At 35.9% G+C, this 22448-nt stretch overlaps 1 protein-coding gene across 21 annotated transcripts in view; it reads left to right on the top strand.

Moving 5' to 3' along the window:
• The window catches only part of CTNNA3 (catenin alpha 3), a 1507895-nt gene that overhangs the window by 1431102 nt on the left and 54345 nt on the right, over nucleotides 1–22448 (top strand). For all 21 annotated transcript variants that reach the window (XM_070225803.1, XM_070225839.1, XM_070225762.1 and 18 more), the window contains one exon: nucleotides 13919–14024. In XM_070225803.1, the coding sequence (XP_070081904.1) occupies nucleotides 13919–14024 (106 nt within the window). The remainder of the gene's footprint in view (nucleotides 1–13918; nucleotides 14025–22448) is intronic.

Here is a 22448-nt window from a genome sequence, read left to right as displayed (position 1 = left end):
TTTCATCTTACTAATGTCACCATCTGAAACTATCTTATTATTTATTTTTTCACATGTTCATCTCTTCACTTTACTGTATTCCCTACAGATTTCAAGCTTTAAGGACGCAAACACCTAGAGAAAATCCTGGTCTACAGTTAAAATGCACGATAGTTATATATAATGAATAAATTCATGAATAAATGGATGTCTGAATGAACTCCTTTCTACTTTTGCATCCATGAAACTTAAGATATAATAGGGAAGACAGTTTTTGCCCAAATGGTCTTTCCGTTAAAGTGACACTTCCATCCAGTCATCCTATGTTCCAGGGAGCGGGCCATGCCTTATTCACGTTTCTATGCATCATGTTGCTAGCAAAGCGCCTCACATATAGCCAATAATCAATAATTATTTGTTAAATGTATGAGTTTGTTAACAACCTTCATGGAAGTGAGATAGCTTTTCCTAAAGGGTCTTGCAAAACTGGAATCTTTTATGATTGAAGACAGGAGAATGAAGGGCTGTGTTTGTTTTGGTCCCAAAGAGAATAAAAGAAACTGGCAAGCTGAGATAGTATAAGCGTAGGGAAAGAATCAGAAGTACCAAGTTTAACTGACCCCTTGCTCTGCCAATTCCTGAATATGTAAACTTGATTGAGCCACTAACTTACATGAGCATCAGTATTTTCTTTTGTAACTGGGGCTGATAATCTCTGTCTTTCTTATAGCGCAGGTTTATTCTGTATGTCAAAATGAAATAATTTGTAGGAAAGTGCTCTTTAGTTTGTAATATGCCATACAATTGGAATTTCCTATTATGGGTAACGTTAAAACTTCTGTGAAACCAAGAGTCAGCTATCTGTTTAATCCACAAGTAAGACTGAAAAATTATCTTCAATTTTAACTAGCAGAAGAACAGAGGGGAAAAGTAGAAAAGAAAAGGAAGAGACAAAGAATAAAGAGAAAGCAACAATAAGGGAGAGAGAAGGAAGAGAAAGAGAAGATAAAATATACCTGGTGAGATTGTAGGGAGAGGGCATGACCAAGAGAGAAGCAGATGAAAGGGAGTAGAATCATCAAGAGAGAAAGTAATTGTATCTGATGGGAACTTGAGAGTGGTACCCATGGTGACCAGGTAGGCTGGGATCCCTAAACTGGGGCTTCATTCATCTCAAAGCAACAGGCCATGTGAGGTCAGAGATGAGGCAGGGATGTGTTTCAATACAACACAGGATAGGCCAAGACAGAGTATCAGTCCATGGAAATGGTTAAACCCAATTGCCAGAGATAGTATGTCATGTACTTGTTCTTTGGTAAAATAGAAATGGCAGAAAGAATATGTGCTCATGCATACTAGGAATTTCTTTTCAGGTGGTTGACGTGAAATTTTGTTTACAAGACACAGACTCTAGCAGGAGGCCCCCTTCTCGTATGGCCTTCAGAATCCTCAGCATAAGAAACAGTGTAGATGACTTGACTGCCCTTTACTTTTGTCCAATTTAGCCCCTCTGAAACCTCTGTAATTCCACCAGCCTGGCCTGGCACACTTTCCCCACAGTTAGTTACCATGGGCATGGCCTAATGATGGGAACACAACCTTGGGAAAAAATTAAATCAATCTCACCTTGATTCTTGGGAGCATCTAAGTATGTGGAAAACTATACAGGACTCCCAAGCTCAGCTCTCAAAAGTCAGAGCAGAACCTACAATTCTTGGCCCTTCAAGAATTTGTCATGTTTCTAGAAATAGCAGCTATGTTTAAAAATAAGTTGCTCTTTTGTTCCTTGGATGTTTTTCTTTTTTTCTTATTTGTAATAATGTTTTCTGGTTTTCAGTTTGAATTGACTTTTCACCTTTAGTTCTTTGCAGCTCTAAAAAGCTCTTAAAAATAATTCCTGTTGTCTTTACTATAGCATCTATGCTCATAGGAATAAACTATTTTTAGTTCTTTAACTTACATAATGCTTCCTTCTCTAATATCTACTGTCTAAAATGAGGAGTAATAAAAACATGTCCTTATTGTTATTTATAGTTTCTATTTTGAACTAGTTTAGAAAAAGAAGATATATTACAGATGAGTATAATATTTTGAAGGTAGATACATGCATACGTTAAAAGTTTAGCATCAAAAAGCGTCTTTAGATAATCATCCATTACCTAATTTCAGTTATTCGAAGATGATTATCCATTGTGAATTTGACATTTATTTTGAATCTTTAAAGGAAAAATACTTTTTCTAATTTCTAGCCCTTCTTTCTCATGCCTTCTAATGTATTGTTTGATAACACCTAATAGAGGCAAGAATACAAAATAAAAGTCAAAACCATGAAGTTTATTTGCACTGGGGTAAGGGCCTTTATTAACTTATCTCTTGAAAAATGTATTTTTGGAAGAACTATGAAATATAAATTCCCAGCAGGTCTTCCTATGCTCTCCCTGCCTCCAGATGCTCTGGGAAATTCAAACATGAATCGTCCATGGATCATTCCTCCAATAAGCTTAGAGTCTAGTTCAAAACCTAAGAAATGGATATACATAACTCCAAGGCAGAAAGAGGTTACAGTCTCAAAAGAGGTACAAGTAAGATGGTAGGAATGTCCAGAGGAACCAAATATGTATTGCCTGTTTTCAACAACAGAAAAGACTTTCTAGAAAAGATAACATTTGAGCTCTGCCTTCAGATAGTAATCTCCACAGTGGAGCTGTGAGATATTCTATTGGAGAGCGAAAAGAAAATATTTGAAACTTTGTTTATGTTTGTTATCAAAAATGTAACAATTATATCTCTACCAATATGTAATATATGATTGACACTGGAACTCTTCTTTACTGCGTATCCCAGACAAGAGAGTTCTATAGCTTAGAAGGGTTGATTATGGTGCCTCCACTTGTTCAATAGATTGCAACATATCACAATTAATGTGTGCTTGGTTACCTGGATTTATACTTTCTGGTTTTAACCAGTTAACCTTCATTAAATAGGATCTGTTATTTTCAAATTTTCAGAAAAAAAATTCGGATTGAGGATAATTAAAAAAGAAGACCAAACAAAGAACAAGATATCAGAGTTGACTATTCTCTTTATTCCCAGGAGGAGAAACTCATCAGCCATGTTACAAAGTGAAATCAATGACGATCTAATCAAAACTGACCAGAACTGGGCCAATAAAGTGAATTATCAAGAAGGCTACTTGATTTACATTCTCTAATACTCATGTTAAATTTCTCAAGGGAATATGTGTCTTGAGATTGTTTTTAATGACATTATTAGCAGAAAGTTGTTTAAAACAGCTTCTTTCATCCTTAATTGACCCCTTTACAATTTCATTTCTATATATGTTTCATAATATACATAATTTATTAGCACAATAGTACACATGGAACATTAATAAATATATAGATGTAGAAGATGAAGGTAAAGCGTGTGTTATCTCATTCTACGCTTGATAGAGCAGGCTGAATAAAGGCCCCAAAGCAACCTCTTTCACGAAAACTATGATGTTTTGCTGTTTAAAGCCTCAGAAGTTCAATGTGAAGAGAGAATGTTTTCAGAAACCAGCTCCTGGCATAAGCATATTAGCCTTCTTGGAAGTGATCCTGTGGAACAGTCACAATTATAATGATTTTAGCCTCTGGGAAGATATCATTTTTTCCCATTGGGGCAAAAAAAACTTATTCAGCACCAGAGTGTAAACCATAGAAATGAATTCTATGAGCATCCTCTTGAGAGCTACAAATTTGGATTTTATTCAGAGTAACCATCCTACCATGTGACCATTAATTTTCTTGTTTCCCAGTCTTTTCTTCCTAAATAACCCCACTTATTTGGAGGCTCAGGGTCTCCTATTTCAAGGAACATTTTAAAAAAAAAAAAACCCACTAGAGTTTGGGGAGGAATTCTAGACAGGAGAGAAAGGCAGCCTTCTCAGTTAAGTTCAATATGCTCGCACGACATCATTAAAACTTTCAAAAGAATTTCAGGAAATCTTTGAGGCCTATTTTCAGAACTCGAGAACTGGCAGGCCTTGAATGAAATCGACTCCCTGTAGAAAAGGGCAGAAGAGATGTGTGGTCCAGTACATTCTGACGCCGTGACCCAAAGCCCACTGCTATAGCAGCACCAAAGCACCCATACCCCACAAAGGGCAGAAAAGTCTTGAAAGCAAAAAAAAAGGAAAGAAAGGAGGAGGAAAGAAAATGTAACCATGACTTTCTTTTCTCTGCCTTTCTTTTGTAATTTTGGTTGAATAAGAAGTAAATTGTTAAGCATATAATTCTAAAGTAGGTTATGGTCCTTTGAAAATAGCGCAGTCTGATAGCAGCTAGTGACCCTCCAGACTGAGTCATCCAATGTAAAAGCAGATCCAAATACCTAAGTATGGTGTGAGTCTATTTTATTCCACAGCAAGAGATTTTTAGGGTAAAGGCCAACACACACAGACAAGAGGGTGGATCACCCAGCCAGGAATGATTCCACTTTACAATGATGTTGCTCTCACTTCTTTTAATGGAGGAGGTGTTAAATATGTTGTCTCACAGAGTATTAAGTAAATAATTGGGTATTCACCCTGACAGAGGGAGAAAGTAAAAAATAATGTGTGTGTCTGAACTAGAGTTGGTTACTTCATTCAAGTTTTAAAATCATATTCTTTAAAAAAGTCAGCTTTGGGTCACTGCACAACGAAATAATTTAATAAAGCTCGTAAATCAATGGAGAGCAGGAATAGTGGCACATTCACATGAAAACTAGCTGCACAAAACATATCTCAAGTTACACTCAATCTGAGTAAGCCAGTTAAAAATGGTAGGCTTTATAGTGTCCTAAAATTTAATAAACTGCAACTATATCCAACTAAACTAGGGAAGGGAAGCCTTGCCTAAGATCTGCTGGCAGTTTTTATCATCTCCACAAACAACACAGCTGGATACTGGTGGCGAGCCAGACCCTTGACCCACCTCTGTACCCAATCTATTAACTGCCATAAGCCTTAACTAGGTTAGTGGCGCTTCATCCCTGTGTGTTTCTTCAACTGGACTTTAGGATAACACTGGGTCGTGACCAGAGTAAGAAGTGAGTTGGGATGTAGCCTTTAAGAAGGTCAGATGCTAAATAATAAGAGCTAAATTATATTATTTTTGTAAATTGAAAATGACTACTTTCTGAGCTCATAATATTTGGACTGATATTAAAGGAGCAAGAGTAGGCCGTATATCACAGTGGTTTAAGGGAAACTGGAAAAAATGCCCAAGCTCTGTAAGAACTTGTGTACATGATTAATGCTGAGGGCAACGCCAACAGGAAAAAGAGGGACTCCCACAGTCAGAGAGTGTGATTGCATTTACAGTACATTGGCTTTGATTAATGTGCACACTCAAAGAAGTAATGTGTAGAAGACGAGAAAAGACCTGTTTTCAAATGTTGGTGCTGGGTACAGATTTCCCATTATGTCCTGAGAAGGTATCAGTGAACAATGACTTAGTCTTATTTGTAAGTCTCAAAGAAGAAATGACTACATATAATAGGCACCTGAAAAGCTTTCCCCGTCTCCTCCAGAATAGGACTTCCTCCTCTCCTCTTACCCCATGTTAGAGTCTGACGTGTTTTCAGCGGTTGTGTGTTCCACGTGTAGCTTCAGGAGGAGAGGTTACTATGTGATGGAACGGAACGAAGAGCAACACCAGGCACACCAAGTGTCTCTGCAGGTTAATTGTGGTTTTCCCAGATCTCCAAATTTCTCAGGCCTCACCATTTGATCTGAACTGTAAGTAAAGAAACACAGCTAGCAAACCATTGAGAGCCAAGAACTTGACATTTGCACTAGCAGTTGGATCAATAGAGGTCAGGTAAAAAAAAAAAACAGCAAGACCACCAGAGTACTGTCGATTTGTTCAAGCTGATTTGATCCAAGTCCAGGAAAACCAGTAGCTCCTCAGAGGGGCCAAGTCTGACTACTTGGTAGTGACTCTGGAGGACTGTGGCGGACTGAATAATGGCTTTCCGAGTTGTCCACCTTCTAATCCTCAGAACCTGTGAATGCTACCTTCTATGGCAAAAGGGACTCTGTAAATGTGATTGCATTCGGGATATCGAGATGGGAAATCATCCTGGATTATCTGGGTGGGTCCCATGTAATCACAGAGGTGCTTACAAGAAGGAACAGGAAATCAGAAAGGAGAAGGACATTGATGTGACGACAGAAGCAGCAATTGCAATGATGTGCTTTGAAGACGGAGGAAAGTGCCACAAGCCAAAGAATAAAGACAGCCTCTAGAAGCTCAAAGAGGCAAGGGACTGGATTCTCCTCTTGCAGCCTCCAGAAGGAACCAGCCCAGACAGCACCTTTGCTTTGGCCTGCTGGAACTGATTTTGGACTTCTGACCTCCAAAACTATAAAACAATAAATTGATGTTGTCTTAAGCCACTGAGTTTATGAGAATTTATTCCAGCTGCAATGGGAAACTAACACAAGGGTTCTGTGTGTAGAAGGATTAGGAGAACGATTGATACAAGAGTGATGGCAGTTGTGGGTGTAGAGGGAGAGGTGAGAATTGGAATCCATGCAAGTACCAACTCGAGTTTTCCCTTTTAGGTTGATAGGAGAATTTCCTTGCCATTGGAAGAGCAGATGAGACTGGCAATGTTTCTTAAATGTGTGTGATCCTTAGATGTGATATCAAAATAACTTAATTAATTAGTAAAAAATTGGGCTGACATCACTAGAAAAAACTTCCTATACACCACATTTTTTTTCACCAGTGCCAGGGGTCTCAAATGCACATTAGTGACTTCATTTTTGGTTCTAGAAAACTTCTGATGGTCAATCCTGGACCCCCACCATTAGACCACATCTCTCTCCGAGCTAAAAAGTTCAGTTGAGAGGGAAAAAATAATTGCAATTTTCTTTTTCTTTAGATGTATCTGCTTTCAGCCCCAAGTAGAATTTAAAAAAAAAGAAAGGAAAAGAGAAAGATAAATGTCAGGTTGCTGAGAAAAGAAATTCAGTCAAAGAAGAGGTTATTTATTTCACAACCCTTGAGATTGCTCAGATAGACAGAGAATGATGCTTTAATAAGATCCCACTCAGAACAATGGCTAGGCATCTCTTGTTCTTGTGTATTTCTTTGCAGCATATGAAACATTCCACTGATTCAGAGCGACCCATTGAATGTCAGTGCTTCAAGATGCACACTGACAGAAAACCTGTGAGGATTCTTCCGCCTGATTTCTTTTTAATTGGCTCTTAAAGTACTAAAGACTTAACCGCCTTGCTTTTAAGTTGAGACCAAGCAGTCTTCATATAGCTTGAAGAAAAGTTAAGAACTTTGATCTTGTAAGCTTCAGTTTTCTTGTTTATAGGGTGAAGATAATAGATTCTAGGAGCAGAATGAGCATGTCAGGTAGCATAAGTTGTAATATGCACAATTATGGGAATATCTATGTTATGAGCGGCAACTCTAAATTTGTGCTGGAAACAAGCTGTGCAACACTGTGCAGCAAATCTGGGTGTGAGAACTGAGTGAGAAAATTAGGCGATTTAATAGTGTCTAGAACACAGTAAGTAGACAAATAGTTTGTTTTGTATGCTTTGAGTACAAAATTACACAGAAAAATAGTAAAATCTACACACTTAGGAAGAACTGGAGAAGGTTGTCTGTTTTACTAAAGACAAAAATAAAAATATCTGGCTAACTGACCTCTTCTTTGCCTACAATTTTAAAAAAATAAACTTTGCTAATGAAATCATTCATTCTATTTCTGCTTCTGCTTCCAGCTAGGTGTTTACTGTTTTTCGTCCTTAAGGGTACGCCATGAAATTCTTCTCTCAATGATATAGTCTGTCTTGAATTTGATACCACACAAACTGGTAGAAGGTGAATTAGTGAATTTGAAAGCTGAAGAACAGAGAAAAGATTCACATCTCAGATTTTTTTTAGAATACTAGCTTTTGGATTTGAGGAAGGGAATTCCTACTTCCTACACACACCTCATATACACACAGGCAACCATAACAACAGCAGCAGCAACAATAATAATAACAATAATAAATAAAGGTATTCTCCCCAGGCTGATCCCCAAAAAGATTTCTAAAATAAACCCTATCCTTGTTTCATAAACAAATACAGCATTGAACATGAAAGACTATTATCACCATGCACAAAGTGAAACTTAAGTAATTTTTATTTTTAATAATAGACCGTCTATATGTGGCAATTTCAAAACAAAAAACAGAACTGGTCTTCTGCCCAGGCACAGTATATGTCTTATAATTTCAGCTGTATTGGTGAAAAATCTTGGTACTTTCCCAGTTTTTCCCACCTACTTGATGACATCCAAATTTCCCTTTACAGGGAACACAGACTTCTGCTGCTAAAATGAAAAAAGAAAATGTAGGATTTTAGCACCCCTGGGATTATGTGCAGAGAAAATGCTATGAGCTCATAAAACCCTGTTTTCTTTTCTTCCTGTGCCCAAACAGAATACATTTGCCAGACTTTTTTGCAGTTACATGCATCTGTGTGTCCAGATTCTGGAATACAGGTTGGAGTGGTGTGTTCCAGTTCTTATCCTGATCCCCAAAATCTCCTGTGAGATCCTCATTCATTTCCTGTGTCAGCTGTCTGGATGCAGTGACCCGACAGAGGGCTGGGAAGCCCTAGGGGATAGGTTATCTTGTAGCTAGAAGGAACCTGGGGTCTTAAATGGCTTGTGGTATATAGCCCATCACCCCACAATCCACCTTGACTGTGATGTGAGAGAGAAATAAATTTAATTGGGTTAAGCCATTAAGATATTTTGATGATATTGTTTTAGCAGTTAGGCTACCCTGAATAATATGAAACAAGAAGAGCAAAAATGAAAAAAAATGTGTGCAATGCTCAGACAATATTTTCTCTCTTCCATGGGGTGACACCTGTTACAGACTGGAATCCCAAAGGTTCCCAGGATGCCAATTACTCAGTATGATTGCTAACTGATTATTTACTTGCTGATTTTTCAAGGACTTCTATAGGTCCTCAAAACTTGAGAATGACACTTTACAAGAGAACATAGCATCCAGAGGGAGAGAGTTGCCTAATTAAAGTTTCATGTTTGAATAGCAGAGGAAGAGTGTGTCCTCGCCTAGGTCGAGTACACCTCTTTTAATTTCATCACTTTTCATTGCTTCCATGATAATTGCTTTTTTCTTTTGTATCTGATGTCAGAACAACAGGTAAGAAAATTCTGATGATGCACTTCTAGAGCTAAATCATTTATCTTGAGTTTATATTACCAAAAAGATCTGTCACTGATTGTAAATTAAATCCTTATAAGGAGTTAAAGAACAACCTTGAACAACAGTGACAATATACACACAGAGTTTATAGGTGTATGTGTTTTATATATTTTTTTCTTATAAAAGGATATTATGCACAAGGTTATATAGAGTTATATTGTCAGTGGGTGTAAAAAGAAACTCAATTTAATCAAGTCTGTTCACATTGTCTGGCAATTACTGTAATTTTTAAATAAAAAGTAAAAATGTAAATTTTCATAAAATACCGTCATTCGTAAAGGGATAAGGGAAAAAAATTAACATTTGCTGAGCACCTTATGTGCCAAATAATATGTAAAATATATGATTATGTATCCTTACCATGTAGTAAGTATTACAATCATTATTTTAATCAAGAGAAAATGAGATTAGACCAACTGTCATTTACCCAAGGCTATATGGCTAGCAAGTGACAGGGTTGGGATACAGACAAAATGGATTTCCCAAGTCTATATACATTTCACTCTACTTCATAACAGCACTAAATTTGAGTCTTAGAATTAAATTAAATAACCATGTCAAAAACTAAGATTTGCAGATAAAAGTTCTATTTGTTGTATTATAAATAAACAGCACTGTACCATCTCCCATCTGGCATGGCTTGTGTAATGGCCGAATAGGGTTTTTTATTTAGAATCCAAGGAGAAGGGGAGAGGGAGGAAGGGTACCAGGATAAGTAACAGAAGAAAGTAATAACATCTTAAGAAAGAAACCCCAGGACTGTAGGCTACTGCTGGCTGCATTCTTTGAGGCTGCCATGTGTGAGCGAGTCACTGTTGGCGGACCCCTTAACCACCCAGAGCCGAAATCAAACCCTCATCTTTTCCTCTCTGTTACAATCATAGTAGCTCCCATCAACGTCTGAGGAGATCTTCCTAATATTTTTTCTTTATTTTTTTTTCTTGAGGTATAATTGACGTATAACATTATATTAGTTGAGGTGTACAACATAATGTTTTGATATTTGTATGCGCTGTGAAATGATCACCACAATAAGTCTAGTTAACAATTAACGTTAACATTTCAATTTTATCTTAGCATGTTTTATTGGAAGCCACATAGGATAGTCATTAAAAGCAGATTCTATAGCCAGGTTGCCTGAACTCAAACTACATCTCCAATTCTTGCTGGCTGTGCAACTGGATAAAAGATATATTTAACATCTCTGTTCCTCAGTTTCCTCATCTGTGAGATAAGGAGAATAATAATTCTAAACTCATAGGGTTGTTATAATGATTAAATTTGTTTATGTATGGTATAGTGTCTAACATGTAAAAAAATGTGTTAACTGATCTTATGCAACAAAATATATACCATCACTGTTTTCATCTATTAAGTGAGCCACAATGTCATGGACTTATTCTGTATAAATGTCAAAGGAAAGGAGGATGAATGGGAAAGTTTTTGGCCTTGAAAGGGGGAACAATACTATGTTATCAAAGATTTAGGGGCTACAAAATCCAAAATATAAAATAAAGCTTTCTGTTTTGTTTTTAATCAGTAGCAGAAAATACCAAATCGTTTCATAGATCTTCTCTGTCCCTAAAAAAGACAAAATAAGTCCAGGAAATGATTTGATATTTTCTATTACTAAACCAGATCCCTGTTACTGATCTGCCGCATCATCTTCTTATTTCTTGTGTTAATCAAAAGAGAACGAAGGGAGAGGTGGATGCCAGAAGCCGGGCGAGAACTGGGAGAGGAATGAGGGTCAAGGTTGGGGCAGTATAAAAAATGACTCAGAGGTTACGTTGCACCAATAAATTAAGTTTCAGAGGTATCCCTTTCACTCGCCTTAATAGCATTTTCCACATGGCACCGACATCGCTGGGGTATTGCAGTCTTTCCGATTATGCTCTCTAAGCTATACTTTAATGATTAATTAGCAGACTCTACTCAAGAGCTTGATCTGCCCTCCTTTTTTGGAAGATAGATAAGATTATTATTGTATCCACTATTTATTAAAGATGTCTGGCTCCTGCTTTCTTTAAAATATTTCCAAAGTCGACTCCCTCCTCCTCTGGGTATCTTTCTCTGTCGGATCCAAACTCAATGATTTAAGACACAATTTGCTGACAGGAGATCCTGAGAACCCATTATGAAAATGAAGGCAGCAAACAACCTTTGAATGTATTTCCCAATTTAAAAAGCCTTCATTACATAGCACATTTCAGGCTGAGAATGTTAAAAATTTATCATAGTTTCCATAATTGCAGCTTCCTCTGGAAGCTTGGCATGATGTGGAATCATTTGTAAAATGTATATTTTGTTTGGCACTCAGTAGGAAGCTTGCCAGGCAATACATTTAATTAGGAACATGAGGAAGAGAATAATTGTGGTCTGTCATAATGTATTATCGTTCCTTTTAGATTCTACATGTGCTTAAGATGTGGTCTCATCACAAGGTAGGCATTTAAAGCTAGAGGCAATTTCCCTCTTGTTGGCCCGGGGTTTTTATAGGGGGAAATTTATTATTTTTAGGGGAAGGATACATTAGCCACATTCCTTGGGTATAACTCTTTGTCTATTGTTTAAGTTAAGACAGTGTTAGTCGCTCTCCTTAGATACAACCTTTGCCCATCGTTTAAGACCTTGAAAACTGATGCATTGCCTCTCAGGAGCGTGGACAGCTTTATTTAAGTTTAACTTGCTCCGGAGATGCACCGAAATAATGAAATGCAATGCCTTTCTTGAACATAACCAGGTACATAACATCTAGTCCTGCCTGATGCATAAAGTAAATTTGATGAGAGCAACTCAAATGTTATAATGATTAATGTTGGTTTTTTAAAAAATTACAAAGCAACCTGTGTCAGCAGATTCAAAGAGGAGAAGGAGGATGATAACCATCTTCTGAGGCCAAGTTTTCATTATGTTAGACATACTCTTCAGTTTCCACAGGAAAACTTGCTTATAATGAATTTTAGAGGCACCACAGACAAGGAGAAATGAAAGGCCTTTTTGGCACGAGGTGCAAACGTTTTGGTGTTCAGGTTTTCAGGTATAGAATACTCTGACCATTTAGTTCCACATGAATGCCCTGTCTTTTATCACTGCATAGTGATATTCTCCTTGGTAAACAGAGATTTTCTTCTGATAACAAATCTTACCAGGTTTAACCTAAGAGTCTCTACCCTCAAGATGAGTCCAAGGTGTAAATAAGACATGGACAAAGACTGTTTTCATTCCCTTTCTCTTCTAATTTCACTGTATTTTGGCCTCTCAAAATCCTTATCTCACCTTGACCAGCTGATTCCCCCTTCTCACCTCCCTTTATCTCCTCACCCTCCGCCAAGCGTCGGGGCCAGACCAGTGGCTTAGCTGTCAAGTTCACACGTTCCACTTCGGTGGCCCGGGGTTCGCCGGTTGGGATCCTGAGTGGAGACCTACGCACTGCTTGTCAAGCCATGCTGTGGCAGGCATCCCACATAGAAAGTAGAGGAACATGGGCACTGATGTTAGCTCAGGGCCAGTCTTCCTCAGCAAAAAGAGGTGGATTGGTGACAGATGTTACCTTGAAGCTAATCTTCCTCAAAAAAAAAAAAAAGCATCAAAACAATGGCTTTAGGGAGTGTTTCCTTCAGGGTCCCATTCTCTGCTAGGGACAAGGAACAGAAACCAAATAGTTAGAACAGTCAATATGTTGACAGTCAGTAGAGGGTTAGGAATTGGACAGAAGGAAATAAAGAGAGAAGTGGTTTTAGGTGTATGGAACAGTTACATTCATTCAAGTAATCATTCATTTATATTTGAGGAAAAAGAAGATAGGAAAACATCTCCTTATGTTACCCCACTCCAAAACTGTAAGAAGCGCACTTCTTTCTTCTTACCTACCTTACAAAATCTATAAATGAACCCAACTTTTCTTCCATGGCATTAGGAACCAAAATTATTTTAAATTAACAACCACAGCAATAACAACTTGTATTATTAAATGCTTACTTTGTTTAAAGCAATGTTCTGAGCACTTTGTAGGAATTAACATGTAATCCTTAGAATGACTCCACATGATGGGTACTCCTATTAGTACCATGATATTAGGGCACAGAGGGAGTATTTTATTTGACTTACACAAAAAGTAAGAAGTGGACTGTTTTTTGGGAAACAGTCCAAGATAGAGTGACTCCAGATGCATACTCAACCACTACGATATTACTATGAATTAATTGTGGAGGCGAGATAATGTAATAAAAACAAAATGCAATTAACTGAAAGACAGTAAAAAGGATGAAAAAGATTAAAAGTAACTGCTGGTTAAGATGTACTGTTGAACACAGTATCTAATATCCAAAATTTCACATTTTCTCCTCTAATCAGAAAACTACCTTTGCCTTGAGGTATATACATCCACCAAGAGTGTCTTTAGGCTGAAGTTTACTATAAAAAACACCAGGGAACCAAGATCGAATAGAGGCCATTTTCTTGGCAATAGTTCCCGAATCTTAACAAAATAGGCCTTCTTTTATTTTTCATTGAATTCTGGTGTCTAATTGAGGCCTGTCCAAAATTGAAGTACATAAAGCCAATGGCCAGTACTTAGGATGCTAAACTTTTGTGAGTGTGTGTGTGTGTGTGTATGTTAGCCTGAAACACTGCAAATAATATGTATTCTTTTACTTTAAGGGGCAAAGGACCACTAAAGCATACAACTGAAGTGATCTATGCAGCTAAACTGATATCAGAATCCGGATCAAGGATGGACGTCCTTGCTCGGCAGATTGCCAACCAAGTGAGTTCTCTACAAATAGACATGGCGAAAGTCCTTGCTCTCTGCCATGTGACGTTGATTAGAACAAAGTTGGATTTTTACTCTATTGCATCAATTTTTCCTAAATTAATATTAAATTAGTTTTTAATTTTATCATTAACACACAAGTAGTGGACAATTCACTCTAAGGATACTTAATTATTTCTTAGGGCTTTATTATTATCACTATTATTATTATTTAGGGTTTGATTATTTCTTAGATTGTTTTAGCTTCAGATATGTTCAGATTATTTCAAATATTAGCTTTTTTGAGTTTAAATTGTACTCAAATTATTGTAATTAGCTGTAACAGCCAATGTTAGTATTTTTTCCTTAATATCTTAGATTTCTTATTTTTTCCTCTTCAAAAGTCAATACTTTTCAAAATTCTATTGTAAGTTTTCTGTGCCAACAGTATAGTTTAGCATTTTGTGTAAAATTATAAGATAAATAGTAATTAGTAGAGTGCTAAAGTGAAGATATAAAATTTGGAAAGTATATAATCCTTATAGGGACAAATACCAGAAGTTTCTAAACACTTGATTTCTTTCCTTTAGATTTCTCAAATCCCTATTCCAATTTTCTATGCAGCAGCTACATTATTAGTTACCTTTTGTCTAACTTTAATTGAAAAATCTATCAGTTTCTTTAGTTAATGTATTGAAAAATTCTATTAATATTTTAGACCAAGATAAAGTATTACTTTTCAGGTTTTATATCATTCAACTTTATAATACATATTTATCTCCCTTTGGCATAAAAGCACTTGTCTTTTTGACTTTGCAACTATTACATATTATTTCTTGCTTTTATACTTTGTGGGAAACTTTATTGAGCTGCTTCCTATTATTTACTCTTTTTATCCTCTGTTTCTTGAAACATGAAGAACTTTCTCTTATTAGATATTATATTTGTGGGTATAAGGGAGAGGAAACAATAAGGAATAATAACAGAGATAAATATTTTTAAACATTCCTTGAATATACATATATTTTCAGTATCTTGCTACTTTAAGCATTATAAACATTTTATTAATCTCTTTAGTCTTTAGTATTTACAGTTAAAAACATACTCTTTCCTAATAAATGATCGAAGCCCAAATCTGCCCGTGGTTTTCTGTATTTTAGAAATTGTTGCTTTCAGTTTTATGAGAGAGTAAACAATAGTAGAATAAGTGGAACCATAATGCATCGGACAAATTTGCATGTACTGATAGCTTTTTAAATACTTAATACTTCCTGCCAGTGTACTTTGGTTTATTTTGGAATGTACAATTTTCAAAGTTGAAGTAATTGTGTCACTTTGAAGCTTTTTTTTCTTGTATTGATAGTCTCTTATATTGATATTACAGATCACCTTGCAGTAGGTACTTTTATAACATAGCTTTATTAAATTATGTCATTTTTTAGCATTATTTAAATTGCATGGGAGAAAGCAAAAGTATTATCTTCCTTCCACATAGCTTTTACATTTTAAGAGAAGTTTAAAGACACAGTCATTGACTGATAAAGAATTACGGATGACTCTCTTTGGCCTTTTCTTCTTCATGTAGCAGAGCAGTTCCAAACGAAGTGCTTTTGTTCTGAACAAATAAGACTTGTGAAGAATCAAAATTGAGAATAAAGAAACTGTTTCATAACGATCATCTGGGGAAATTTTCTATGACTGTGCTTCTGATAATGTTTGAGAGATTAACAAAAAATTTAGAAAATAATATATGAAATTGATTGCAGAATATACATGAATTATATAAGCCAGGTGATTTTCACAGTGTTCATGTATATTATGAAAAAAATCTGCTAGAACATTGGCTGCTTTCTATTTTGAGCAATCTAATAGTTCAAAAAAAATGTTAACAATTTTTATGACTCTTTCTAGTCTGTTTTTTAATTGAGTGTCAGAAAGTCCAATATCAATCAATTTTCAATTCCACCCAACATGGACTTGTGAGATATATGTATGTGTATATGTATGATGTTAGACCAATTAAGTTTCATTCTAAAAAGTTTCAGAGTCAAAGTTCATAGGTAGAGAGAATAAAATGAAATCAAATTAATTAATCCTTCTAACTCTGCCTGCCTGGACTTTCTTTTCATTTTTTTAATCCTTCCCTGCCTTACTTCCTTGAACAAATGTTTATTGTGTGTAACCACGTACAATTCACCACTCTGGCCTTGTCATTAGATAACTAGGAAGAGATGAACTATAAAAACTTGTGCTTAAACATCCAGAACTCTAGTGTAAGCTTACTTGTCTCAACTGCTCAACATCTCTTGAGCTTTAAAAGTGTCTTGAGATGGCGTGGTAGATTACATATGCCATCCAAGACCATATTGTTTAAGTCCTGTAGAACTCTGGTACAAATCTTGTCTCCATTAGATAGTATACTCTTAAAAGACAAGATATTTGTTAGCCATCACAATTCATGAACATGTTCCTCATGAACAAAGAGAACGACAAATTAGAGAAGTGCCATTCTTACAAATCCAAGATTTTAGAATCTTTGCACACATCTCTTTCTATGACTTGCTTCTACACTGTAATTCATCATGTTAGCAGATATTCTAAATTAGATGAACTGGGTAACACCTCACATGGTAGGTATAATGCACAAAAAGATCTCAATTAGCTGTCGAAGCAGTATACCCCAAATAGGAAAGAAATGAATAGGTGCCACATAACGTCTTTTAATCTGTTTTGCACTAGGAGAGGACAAAATTAGACTTTCTGACTCCTGGGTGGCGTGTCTGAAGCTTACTACCCCTTCACTGTAATTTTCCCAAAGCAAGGGTATCCCCATTACTGGCTTAGTACTCCCACCTAATCATGACTCAACACAATTAAAATGAATTTTCAAGGTTAAATACATTGCAAGCTAATGCTAATTCAAGAAAAGATGACATTTTAAAAACAAGATAAAGAATTACAAGCCGAATCATACACAATGCCCTCAATTATGAACAAAACAACCTACAAGTGTAATTTATATTAATATTTCAGCAAAATCTTATTGGTGGCTAGCCTCATTTGAATTGTTTCCCTGCTGATGTTATGAGAGTTAAGAACTTTTTATAATTAAAACATACTGAAAAGAAACTTCTGAAGAGATTTTTTTATATCATTCTAACATGTCTCTTAAGGATGTAATTTCTAGGTGAATCTTGTGATGATATGTGTATTTTGATATATTATTTCTCTGAAGTTTATTTTGAGCAGAGATATCGATACTTACATTTGTTCTCCAGATTAATAAACCCCTACTTTATAAAAATAAATGCATAGTAGGTTCTCAGGAATTAAAATAGGAATAGGTAGACGTTAAAATATTTAGTGTGTTTGTTTCCTTGAAATAATAGTGTCCTGTTTAAAGCCATGCTGTTTCACTATTTTTTACCTTTATCAGACCTTTGTCATTTCCCCATTGAAATAATGGCTCAAATGCATTGAGGGTGATTATATATTGTTTTATTTCAAGTATACAAAACTATGGCCCTAGGAACCAAAAACAAGGTGTTCAAGGGTCCAGAGGAAAGAATGATTTGGTATAGGAGGGGAAAAGGAAAGATGAGGAAAGTTTCTCCTCACAGGCGGCTGACTAACTTTAACGAAAAATTCCAAATAATTGAAATTTGTCTGAGTTTCCTTTCCATCATCCTTTCTGCCTCCTTATTCTATATGCAGGGTAAATATTTTTATAAATTTGTTTCAACCCAAGGAATTCTTCAGTTGACAAATTTCAGGTTTCAGGGGAAGGGAGATATTTTTTGAATTGTAGTCTAGTACGTGGGGAAATCAATCCTGAGAATTTCTCATGGAAGTCAACAAAAAGCTGAAAAGTAGGTTGGGCCAGAACTTTATATCTACTAAAGGAAAGGGGCTTTGATGAAGATGGAAAGCATCTTTGTCCTTAATTTGTATTAGTGTTCAAAGTATGTGTCACTGATAGCGTTTTCGTTTCTTTTCTTTTCTTTTCTTTTTTTTTTTTTCTTTGCTGAGGAAGATTAGCCCTGAGCTAACATCTGTTACCAATATTTCTCTTTTTTGGCTTGAGGAAGATTAGCCCTGAGCTAACATCTGTGCCAATTTTCCTGTATTTTATATGTGAGTTGCCACCACAGCATGGTTGACCAGTGATATAGGTCTGTGCCAGAGATCCAAACCCACAAACCTGGGCTGCTGAAGCAGAGTGCACTCAACTTAATCACTAGGCCACGGGGCCAGCCCCACTGACATCATTTTCTGAATGGCTGTATGTCCAAACCTAATTGAAACTAAAAATGAATTTGAAACAATTCTTAAACTCAAGATAATTTTAGTATAAATAGGGAGATATGACAGAATTTGAACAGCTTATATCATTTCTAGTAAAGCAACATTGCCCACATTTGGCATTGAAAAATGCTAAACCATACTTGCCCAAATAGAACTCTCACAAGTCAGCATGCCAGTCTGGACCATATGAGTCAATGCTGTGCTTCATCACTGACATCATCAAAGAATTCACTGTATTTTTAACCATACTTCTCTAGATATCTTTCTTTCTGTGTTTTAGAGACCTCAGTTTGATGAAGAACAGGAATGAAAAGCATAGCAAAAGAAGAAAAATTTTCAAAGTATGCTCAGATTTCTATGTGTGATTATCTCAGAGTAATGACTGACCAAATTTAACAGATGAGAGAGAGGGAGAAAGCACTCTTTATTGACATAGAACAGGAAAAATTGTTTTATAGTAGGCAAGATGGAGTATGAAATAGCTGAGGGTTATGTGTGTTGAGTGTGAAATGTTGATAAGATGATGAGCTGGGCTGGGCAAATGCAATGGGTGTATGGATCTTCTGAAGACAGGGCTGGAGGATAGAGTTAGTAGTTTTTATTTTGTAAGTGATAGATGAAACCAGAGCAGTGTATACTATTATCCAAGAAGAGGATAAGAATGAAAAGATACTCAAGAACAAAAACTGAAAACACCAGTGGGGGCAGCATTGAACATTTTTTCGAAGGCATGTTCAGGAACAAGAAAAGAGAGAGATGGAATTACAGAGTTGAGGGAGGGTTTTTGTTTTGAGGGACTTTATGTTTATAGATTCAAGGATAGAAAAAAGAGACATTAGAAGTGCAGAAGAAGATGGGATCATTGGAGTTCTGTGACCCGGAGGAAGGTGAAATGAGACAGCCTCTGGGCTGGAGTACAGGTGGAGAAATGAGCCCTGAGGGAAGAGAAGGGTCGTCGACACTGAGGGCCTTTGCTATCGCTGATTGCTTGAAATTTCTCTTCTGGAAATTCACAGTGACACCTAATACTTTTCATTAACAAACTTTGCCAGCTTAGCAGAATTTAAACTGTTGTCTGTAATTGCAAAAGTCATTTTAAATGTGTCTTAAATAAAGTTTATATTCCAACATGGGCAAAAAATAGCTTAAGCTTATGGAATAAAGGTCTTTAAAAGGATTCACTTTGCTAATTCACCCTTAAAATTCAAACTGAAAGGTAATAAATGTTTTTCACTTTTCCTTTCATTACTATATGATGTATTGTGTATTAGTATCAAGCATCTTACTAAAAGAATGAAAGCTGGGTTAACCTGAGAAAACCACTTAGGCCGACATGCCATCTGCTTGCTTATAGTGAGTGTCCCAGTGGTTATAAAACTTAAATTAAAAAAAAAAGAAATGCATGCATTTAGAAGCTAACCAGATGTCCTGGTCGACATCTCCTATCTTAATAAACTAGGAAATAATAACCAAAGTGTGTTAGGATGTTCTACCACTTGATTTGCCTTAAAAGTCTCTAGCAGTGTTCCTTTAAAAGGTATTTTTATGCAAATTTTATTCAAAAAAAGTCATAGGCATAAATGTTCTACAAATCTAGGACCCAAACTTTTTCTATTGCCTCGATGTGAAAATATAAAAGGTGGGAGAAAACATTATTTGATTTTAATAAAGGAGGTTTGGCAAATAGTAGAAGAGCATTCTTAAAATGGGAATGATTCATTTTCCTGGTTCTGCTTGTGGGCAGCCAACAACAACTCGGAAAGCCTTTCCAAACGTCAATGACAAAGAAGACATTAATAAATTTTATAGTATAGAATTTATCAATTAGTATGCTTTTCTACTTCAGTTATAAAAGTGGCCGCCACCTTTAGGTGTACCCATGATTCTTATCAATTCTGGGAATGAACGGTAAATCTGGGTCAAGGAACTTTTAATTTCAAAAGTTCAGCTTCAAATTTTCCCCTCATTTGACTCATTCTTTCCTTACCAGAATTCTAGACTCTTCTAGTGTGGCCTTGAAAGTGTCACTTGAAGGAGACTGTATGTGTTGCCTATGCTTGGTTGATTGCAGCATTGGTTATTGGTTAAGAATTAATTATTAACTTTGATTTTATCCAAAGTTATATAGTCATGTTGGTATTTAAGGAATAAATTCACACTAATGCTTCTTACAATCTACAAATTACAGTGTCAATTTGAGAAACCAATATACAAATCAGAGTGGCAATTTACTGTTTAAATTAAATAAAATAAAACTGGCAGGAAGACTGATATTGTTCCTAGACCGTAGAGGTAGGAAAGTGGAACCAGATCAAGTGAGTTTGGATACCAGCTCCACCACCTGTTAATTGGGCACGTCAATTAACCTCTCTGTGCCTCAGTTTCCTCCTTTGCTAAATGGGGATAATGATAAAACCTGCCTCGTGGAGTTGTGTGATTATCAAAAGAGTTAATGTAAGTAAAGCACCCAGAATAGCATATGACAGGTATTGTTGAGTCCATCCATAAGAACAAGAACTAGATAAGACCATCACTCAGTGAGGATAAAGAAAACGATGTTTTGAATGAATGTCGTCTAGAGGAGATCATTGTGCAGTGAATGAAACAGAGGAAACTAAATTCAGATCTTTAGACAAATCATATACTCCATCCAAAACTCAGTTTGCAAATGTGCAAAATGGCAATAATTAGATCTAAGTAAAATGACTCTGAGTACTAATTTAGAATTATGTACATAAAGGACATGACACAGTGCCTGGCACATGGGAAGTACTTAATAAAGATCAACTTCCTGTGATGGTAAAACAATGAAATGACTGGCCTTTCATCATTATACATTATTCTAGATAACTAATTCTGAAGTTAGTTGTGAAAACATTGCTCTCTTAAAAAATCTAAGCACTCTTCACTTCAAAACACTGCCGAAGGCTGAGTTTTCCCAAGAATTATCTTTTTTCTTCTAACTATGCAGCCCATGGTATTCTGTGATGGAAAAAAAAATGCATTCCCAATTCTCTTAAGTTTGGTGATTTAAAATAAAATAGACTTGAAAGACAATAGAAATGGGTTCAAATACTGGCTCTGACATAAACTCTTCAATCCTGGGAAAAGTATCAGGCTTTCTAGATTTCTGATTTCTCCTGTATAAATTGGGGAAATCCCTTCCTCTTCCTTCCTCTCTTTCTCCTCTTCATCCACCTCGCCCTTTCCTCTCTTTCTCTTGCTCTTCATCCTTCCTCTTTTCCTTCTTCTACTTCTTCTTCTTGATTAGTTACAATTTAATCTTCCTGATAAGAATTGGGGGATTGCCCTTACTCCCTTGTTTAAAATTTGGTAACACCCTTAATATCAAGCTCTCTCTATCCTCTTGTCTGATTGTCTCTCTGGCTGGCTGTCATGTATCTATGTATCCATTCATATGTCCATGTCTATTTAGCATATGGACAGTATTTCTTCAGAAGAATTTATTTTTTGCCACCTTTGTTGATTGACTTTGACTCGAGGGTCACATGTTCTCATCTTGTCCACACATTCTGGAGCTATTATAGACTAGTCTATGTAGCAAATATAAAAACGAAAAAGACTGTCAGGAATTTTCCAACAACGCTGTGGCTTATTAACTACTAGGTAAAAACAGAAATGCGTGAAATGCTTTCGGGTCTTTCATCCCACTTTTTAATTTGCATTTTAGGCTACTAGAATTAATTTTTTTTGACAATAACATTTTTATAATTATAGAAGTAATATATGTTTAAGATATGTAAAATGAGAAGATAATTATTCATTGTATCATGTTTATCATTTTCATAAATTCATTTCCCAACGTGTTTTAAACACCAACACAACATATATTTTACACAATTTGATTGAGATAGTATATGAACTTTTTAATACTGAGCTTTTTCACCTGTCCAAAAGCATTTTCCCATATCCTTTGAAAATATTATTTTCTTGAGACTATATAATATCACCTTATAAGGATATGCATTCTTACTTAATCTTCCCACTATTGTAGGACATTTAACTTATTTCCAAATTTTTCTACAATAAATAAAGCTGCAATGAATAGCTTTGCACATAAATTACTGTCCACATTTCATGTCCTTATGAAGATGTATTTAAAGTGGATTTAAG

This window comes from Equus caballus, chromosome 1 (genome assembly GCF_041296265.1).
Source record: "Equus caballus isolate H_3958 breed thoroughbred chromosome 1, TB-T2T, whole genome shotgun sequence".
NCBI classification, from domain to species: domain Eukaryota; kingdom Metazoa; phylum Chordata; class Mammalia; order Perissodactyla; family Equidae; genus Equus; species Equus caballus.
Note: the sequence above shows the minus strand (reverse complement) of the source record. Positions and strands in the feature narration are given on the sequence as shown.